Source organism: Pempheris klunzingeri, chromosome 7, assembly GCF_042242105.1.
Source record: "Pempheris klunzingeri isolate RE-2024b chromosome 7, fPemKlu1.hap1, whole genome shotgun sequence".
Lineage (NCBI taxonomy): Eukaryota > Metazoa > Chordata > Actinopteri > Acropomatiformes > Pempheridae > Pempheris > Pempheris klunzingeri.
In genome coordinates, this window is record NC_092018.1 from 6291775 (window position 1) to 6300524 (window position 8750).

Genomic DNA, 8750 nt, shown 5'->3' on the forward strand with positions numbered 1-8750 from the left:
GTTATACATTAACTTCTAGGTTGATTAAGATTTATTTTACTGATGATTTTCAAGAGTAGGTGTCCTTCGTTTGGTCTATCCATCCATTTAGTACTATGTACTAAATATGAAGCAGAAAGTGATATCCACTTTATGAAGATCTGAAATGTCAAGTCCAGTCAGGTCCATATGTTTATTTCTTGAGAAAAAGCTGGACGGGTTAAAAAGTTGATTTGTGCAAAATATTTACACTGCAAAATGTTACCAAGTTGTCAATGTTACATTATTCAGAAAACACATGGAACAAAATGTAGAGTAAAAAAAAACAGTTCCTCCTTTTTACTACTTTGTCCAGTAGTGTTAAATGCTAGATAATGACCACGGTAATAAACTTTGGAGGCAGCAGCATCCATTCTGTTGTTCCCCTCTGGTTTTCTGGTCTTCCACTTGTAGTCTCCAAATGTTTCCTGTTTGATAGTTGGGTTACTGAGTTGATAATATTCTCCAGTATATTAAATCCCACACTCGTTGCACATTGTCACTGTCCGTCCATTCACTGTTTGCCTGCAGCCTCTTCACCCGTCACACCAGCTGTGCACCAAGCTCTGAATCAGTGGCCTGTCTCTGATTATCTCTCTCTCTATATGTGTCTCCCTCACTGCCCCATGTTGCTCTGTGTTGCTCTCTCAACCCTGCCCCCTTGTCATACTGCCTCTCTTCCTCAAACACACTGCCTTTCTCGCCTCTCCCACCGCTCCCCTTCATGTAATATGGCCCAGCCCTAAGCTCTAACCCTTTAACTACCAGATACTTACATAACAGCCACGATGTTCACTAACACTACTATAATCATCAGCATCTGTACCACAGACATGCATCAGTTTGTAAACCCTAACATGCACACAACAATGCATGTGTGTCACCTTTCATGTCTATTGATTCCTGCCAGTCTGCTACTCATTACAGTAATCATTAGCAAGCTGACTAGTCTGTGAAACCTCTTGCGTGCATGCAAGCACTCATGCATGTTGCACAAATACAACACAAAGACTATTTAAGATCACTCATGGAACCAGGACTCTAATTGGTCTTCCCATTCATACAGCTGATTCGCTACAGCTCTGACTCCCAAGGCACACATTATCATCATCATGTCTAAAGACAAAATACTGCAGTGCAGTTATTTTATTATTATTTTGAATGAGCAAACACATTCAGAGGCTTTGTGAGGACTAAATTGTTCACCAAATGCAGACATAGGGTGAAGCATAGAATTTCAGAGCCAAATAATTTACACAAACACAGGATATATGTAAAATCACCAACTTATAAGAAATACTCAGTTACTTAACTCAATTACTCAGTTAAATTATGCACAAATGAGCATATTGTCTGCAACAAGGAGACTTGCATTAATAGTGCTGCTAATTTCATCAGGATCAGTTCTGGAGAGCAAATGGGGACAAGGTAAAGCCTTGTTCTGACTGTTATTCACACGGCAACTGGTAGGAAGTGGGTCGGAAGCGTGCCACATCTGCTGATCTTTGCCTTTTATGTTGGTGGACATGTTGGTAAAAGGAGATGAAGGGAGGAGAGGGAGGTGAAGAATGCAGAGCTTAGACATAGATGTCAACTAAGCCCCTACAGCAAGGGATAGCCTTAATCTGCACACTGCGCATGCATGTGGATCAGTGTTTGATCTGCCTGGAATAAGAACTTATATGATTATCTCCATGTACTGTATGTGTGTGTCATCTGTGAGTGTATGCATGTGCCCGCATGCCTGTCTGGTCATATATGCATATATGCATATATGCATACTTGTGTGTATCTGTGCACCATGTCGCACAGCACACACGGGCAGATGTTTTCAGATAGTATGCTGCTGTACGGTTCTTATGACCTAATCGTTGATGTGTTTATGTTTACATGTCAGCACAGCAGGGAACTACACAACACAATTAATCCTTACTACATCTACGTTGTATACTATATTCTTCATTTCTGACCTCAGCTGACCAATTATGCTCATTATGTAAAGTAATGAAGCTAAACCAAAGATGTACTCTTTACTTTATATTGTGAAACACCAAAAGACAATCAAATCTACTGTAGTTAAAACTAAATCACTACACAAAACAAAAGTGGAAACGTACATTTTAATGAGGGAAGTAGAGTTTTTTAGTTGCATAAATTAGGTTGAGGTTTTTGATTTGCTTTACATTGTTGTAACGAAGGTGCCACTTGTCATGTTAATACAGTCAGAGCAACAAGCCTGAGTTAGAGAGGGATTAGAGAGAGATGAAAGAGGCAAATCATCCTCCTCATCCGGCTCTTCTGCACTGTACAGGATGAGATGTAAGCAGATGTAAGCAAGAAGTAGTGGGAAAATGCTTCAAGTTCAAATGAAAAGATTAAAATAGACTCAATAAGCAACTACTACTACTACTACTACAACTAATAATAATAATAATAATAGTAATAATGATAATAATAATGATATAAACAATGTACTGAATAATACAAAAGTGGATTACTTAGAGGACATATCTAGAAAGGATTCATTAACCTCTAAAACTCCACCTGCCCACTGGTGTCTTGGGTTTAGGATTAATTAAGCAGAAATGTTATCAGGCAGCGATGTAAATTGATCTATATTTCAGGGATATCGCACGTCCTCTTGCAAAGTATTTAAAAAAAGAAAAAGAGATGACCTAATCGACCTCATGGTTGACATTGCGAAAGCATTGACATTATCTTTTTCCAGCGTGACAGTACTGCTGTCTCATCTACTTGTAATGCACTTTTATTAAATTGTGGCGAATGGCAGAATGGAAAGTATCCTACAGAAAAAGAAAAAAAAAGTCCCCAGTTTGAAATCTACAGCTTGCTGGTAAGGCTTTAAGTCACTATGTAAATATTTTGTGTATAAAGGGTGTTAATAAAACACTGACAAAAGGATATGAAATATGGGGGTATCAACTTTGTGTCAAATAGAGACTTAAAAAGAAATTTATTCCACTGTAAATACCTTTTTAATCGCAGTGCTCATATCGAAGTGAACCTTTACATTAAAATGTCATATTTATGTAATATTTACAAAAACTGGAAAGCACTATGTCATACATGCATTCACTAACTCATGAGTAAAACTAGTTTTTGTTGTTTACAACATATGTACAGTGTAGCTTGTGGGCTGTAATCTAAAGTGTTCCCAGCTTGTATCAGAATAAAATGTGAAACATAGCTGATTGATGGAGGTGAAAGTTTTCCGAAGCTTTTTCCTTCACCCAGATGTTCCACAGTAGTTTGTCAGGGTATAAACACACATCTCTAACAACTATCTGCAGCTTCTCCACCGCGTTTCTCTCCACACGCTCTGGACAAATGACCTTGTCTTTTGGAAAAAGTTATCAATGATGTGTAATTCATAGAGTGGGACCTGGACAATGGAGGTCAGTATTCCACATGACATTAGGTCAATTACTATTGAACCAGCTGATGGCACGACTGGTGCTTTAGTCCTGGCCTCGACACCCTTGTTTATAGATGTACTGTAGCTTTTGGTCCACAGTGGAAAGAGACTAATTATTATCGAGTTTTCCTGGCCTTGTGACCACGCCTGTGTCCTTGGGCACATGAATGAATTGGAGATCAATACTTCACCAGATAGGGACACATATGTTATAGATGCAGTACAGAAAAAAGCTCCTGATTGTCAGGTGACCGTCATTTGAGTTGAATGAATTTGATATTCTCAAAGGGAATTGAAGCTCCACATTGTAGCTTAATCATTTATATATTCCTGTCACAGTAGGGCTGCTCCATGTTTACTGTCTCAAGATTCTGCAATTCATATGTTGACAGATATCAATCTTAGACACCACTTCTTAATTAGAAAGATCCTCCAATGTCGCTAAAAATGTTTTTCTGCATGTGTGGTTTTGTGATGTATGTGGTTGAAGGGGTAGTTTTTTCTGTAATGATGTGCATTTTGACACCCTTAATTGGTTGTAAATAGAAACACTTCATTCAGTTAATTTTAACTGCTAATGTAGACAGATGTCTTTGTATAAGATGATATGAGGGTGCAGAAGCATGTGGAGCAGGGAAATGGGAGTCAGACAGGAAATGATGGATATGGTATAGAGCTTTAAATCTCACATGCAATGCATGTCTTAAGCCTCTTTTGTATTTGCCCGGGGTTTCTGTGAACCAGCACACTGGGAATCTAGGTTATAGATCAAACGACGTGGAAAAAGCAGGTCGTAACATGCTCTTCGATAAGTGGAATTAATTTCAGTCAACAACAAACCACCAGAGCGGGATTCCACCTATCTCCCTCTATAAATCTGTCTCTTTCTCTCATTGCCTCTCCCTGTCTTTCCCTCTCTCTATGAAATTAAAGTAATTCAATTAATTTGATGTGTTTTTTTATTATGTGAAGTGACGGATTAACTTGATCATCAGAGATACACACATACAACACAGATGCATAGAATATATGAAGAGAATCAGCAAACAGAGGAAACTTGAGAACAATTATCATTAACATAAAAACGACATAAAGAGCAAGGAGGGATGCTGTGTGCGCATGAAGGGGATGAGAGTGTATCCTGCCTGTTGTTATACAATATCATTATTTTATTGTTAAATATTACATGTCACAAAAGCATATTCACCAGAATGACTAACCCTATTTTCCTTATCCTTAACTCTTAGAAACTTTTAATGTATTTAGTTGAGAGCATGATAATGTTTTAAATGGCAACTCAGATCTGTAAAGGTGTCCCAGTTTCTCTCCTTGCCGACGGCAACGTTTTTTCTTATGTATTAAAAATGACAGCGCACACGCCATAAAAGTTATGGACAAGACTGCATGGTGCATTATCAACTTTGGTGCATTTATAATTAATGTCTGTGGATATAAGTCCATTGTTAAAAGGGGCAGGGCTATTTATATCTACAGTATGATATTAAACATGTGGACCATGTGAATAGCCATGTGCGCAAAGGTTTTAGGTCCTATGTTTAGAGAAAAATCATTGAAAGTCATCGGAATATGACATGAGGTCATAGATCTGCAAACTGCATAATTTAAAAGGAGACAATCTAAAAAGCTCTGGTGATTTTTAACACACATCGGTCAGACACAATCGGCCTAACAGATTACATAATATATTGTCTATTCACATGATGTTCACCCCAGCAGCTGTAACATCAGAAAATACATCACAAGGATGAGCAGAGGTTTTTCTTCAGCCATTCCAGCACTTGCACCCGTAGCCAAAATGAGACCTGGTTTCTCTGAGAAGCAGGAAACACACAAACATCGTCACAAACGTTTCTCTCTTTAAATGTATTGTTGATTTGTCACCCTGCTGTTCTTACCTGTGGTCATTGTGGTGGATCTCACATTAACCCAGAAGACTGTGCGCTGCTGAGCAACTGTGGCCCTGAAATAAACACAGAGATATACTGCAGAGATGTTTCCTGTTTGGATGACTGTGCTTCATTCAAATATCAGAAGATCCACTTGTAGAGAAATTCCTCTTTCCTCGTCAGGGCCAAATTGGATCAAGCACTTGCTTTGTAGCCTTTCTAGTTTCACTGAATAAACTTTGCAAAGATCTTCAGAATACGAAAGCACAATACTATTACAGAAAAAAGGCCATTAAAATAGACTTTGTGTTATATGAGATAATGGTTTTAAGTAGATTCATGTCATTCTGTTTGTAAAAAAAAGATTTTTGCCTTACATGAAGAAGACTGGGCTTGTAGAATCAGGTGGTATCCAGCTGTATACAGTGGTGTTGTCCTTCAGGTTGGTGTTCAAATGAGTAACAGCACCTTGTGGATTCCCTGTGCACTAAAAATACAAAATATCACCTATAGGAAACTGGTGATGCATTCACTTCTAAAGCTTGAACTGACATAATAAAATCAATCTGACTTTAGAGAGTAAAGAAGATATTTTCTTTCGTATTTAGCAATCAAGTCTGTTTCCCAGTTTGTTTGTTTGAGAGTTGAGGCCCTCAACATGCACATCACATCTCTTCCTCTCTTAGTTGTCACTAACTCAAGTGGAAAACGCTTCAGATTCACCTCAAGAAACCTTGTGTCTGGAGGAGGGAGTTGCCAACTCCCCAGAGCATTACTGCTGCTGCCGGTCCGGGCCTCCAGAAGCACGCCTCTATATTCTGGTCCAGTGATAGTCACTGCAGGAAAGGAAAGGAAAGGAAAGGAAAGGAACAGGACATAAGTGAAATAACTATAAAGCAGACGTCACCTGTTTTATGAAAATATGGCCTTCAAAATGAATCACAAAGATGTATAGGTGGATAATGACTCTATACAGTAAATCAATACCATTTCCAGACCATTAATGATGTAAAAAGTGAGCACTACAGAGGCATACACATGCATACATGAGGTCCAAGGTGGTATCTTTGCCTCATTTTAATATGTAAAAACATTTCACCTTTGATTAATACAGTGGCTTAATAGAACATTAAGACTTTGAGCGTTTCAAGATATTTGAAAATGATGTGGTTGTTCTGTGACATCACAGAAAACCCACAGGGACACAGAGCTGAGTAGAGGATGTCAAAGTCTGAGAGATACCGTGCCATCTGTATTCATCTAAGAAGAAAATACTATTACTAATCTAAGGAATAATGTCAATAGCACAATATTACTCAACCCAACAAAGGTGTAGCAAAGGACAAATGACACATAATAAAGGAAATAAAAAGGTTTTCTGACTGTAAACTGTAAAACTAATCACATCTATAAAATAAATAATAATAAGATAAGTCTGTCTTTATCTGTAAAGTGAGAAAAAATGATTTTCATTCTCTCTATAAATGTCCATGCTTAATTTATCCTTAAATACCACTACTATATAAAATGTGAGCTTTCTGTCTACAAGTTTAATTACACATTTTAATATACATACATTACAATAATTTGTAATGATTCACATGATGTTTTTATTCTAATCATGGACACCTCACCTGTTATGAGTTTGCCGGGCTGAAAGGTCCTGGTGTTGGTGAGAAGAGTGTAGGGTGCTAGTGAAGCCTGTGGCAGCATCCCAGCGTGGCGAGGCAACATATCCTCACAGGCACCAGTGGGAGCACCGCTGGGATAGCCACAAACCAAACAGAACACTTGAAGTGTAATGAACCATGGCAAGAACAGCTCCATCAGGCTGAATGAAAAGCTACCACACCGCGAGCAAAAATAGCAAAATAATGTTGGATTAATGAGAAGAAAACACAGAACTGAGCCAAGAGTTGGACTTTAACTTAAATACTGCTGCTGAGTCATACAACCACAAAATTAAGATTTTCTCCCACAATCACTTTTACAAGCATAACGTGCTTTTCAGATGAATGCTTTCATGATTCCAGGAAAAGAATATTTACACTTTTCAAGGCAGAACATCAGCGTGTGCACTTTAACACCCACAGTACGCAATTTAAAGCATTATTATGTGATCTTAAATCCCAATATAGACTATACACAGTCCAAAAAATATATATACAAATATTTTGTCAGAGATTATTTATGATTAACTATCTGTCATTGGAGATTTGATTACTCTAGCTTAGTCTGCTGAAATGAAAAATTAGCCTCAGTCAAGCACAAGGAGTACATTTTTACACGAAGAGGGACTGTTGACACCCATCACTTCCAATGGAGGCACATTATGATGGGGTCTTCCCATGGTCAGTATGAACAGGAGGAGCGATTACAGCAAGCAAAACATGTTTCACTCATCAAATGGACACTTAACTCTTAAGTGTGAACCCATCATTTAATTAAAGATCAATAGCAAGACCTATATTCTACTCTTATAATCAACAGACATCTAGCCAGATGCACATAGTCAGCAGAGACCATTCTTCAAGGAGCTGTGCAACCTGCCTACTTAGAGTTCTTGTATTGTCACATGCTATTTTGCCCTCATTAAAGATGCAGCATATGTCGCTATTTCCCTTATTGGTAATGCTAATGTTTGCAGCATAGGACAGAAGTATTTTACTACACTGTATGAGGGGAAGCTACTGTGCGAAGTACTACTGACAAACAAACATTATCGGCAATAAGAGCCAATCTTCAGCTATGGCATAGCCTCAGTTTTCGAATCAGAAATACAAATCGCCATGTGACTGTGGGCAAGACTTCAGACAATGCATGAGCCGGTCTGCTCCTCCAACAACCTGCTCCTTCATGTTCCAAACATGAATAACGGCACTCAAAATCTTATTTCAGTGCATCTCCTGATTTAGGGTTTATGAGAAAAGGTTTTCAGAGGAAAAAAAACTTCATGCACATTTGTAATCTTTGTGCTTAAAGGATTAGTCTCTCATTTGCAGAACAATTTCTGAGTGGGTCGTCACAAGAGTTGATTGTGTCTCTGCGTGTTCTTAAAACTTATTTAATCTTTTGTGTCTAACAAGGATTTGTTGAATAACAAAACAAGAATAAAGACATAAAAAAGAATTTAATCTTTCTTCGAGAACAATTAAATGTCAGTACTATGGAAAAATATTGCATAAAATAATGCATTACTGCAACACCGTCTGCAGAATGTATCTATTATTCATTTTGCATGTGAAAGAACAACTGGTGTGAATGTAACATTAAGAGGAAGAAGCAGACTGTGCTTTTAATCTATCAGAGCCAGGCACTGTGAAATAACATGCTCTCTCTGGCTTCACCTGCTTAAATGTACATTTCTCTGGGAAGATGGACTGTACTCT

General features: G+C 38.1%; 1 protein-coding gene across 1 annotated transcript; it reads right to left on the minus strand.

Moving 5' to 3' along the window:
• Positions 1–5179: 5179 nt before the first annotated feature.
• Positions 5180–7188, minus strand: LOC139203581 (putative defense protein Hdd11). Its single transcript, XM_070833396.1, has 5 exons — positions 6996–7188; positions 6085–6197; positions 5739–5848; positions 5371–5435; positions 5180–5286 (listed from the first exon to the last, which is right to left on the minus strand). Exons 1-5 carry the CDS (start codon positions 7186–7188, stop codon positions 5180–5182), a joined length of 588 nt encoding a protein of 195 aa, XP_070689497.1.
• Between the last annotated feature and the right edge of the window lie 1562 nt (positions 7189–8750).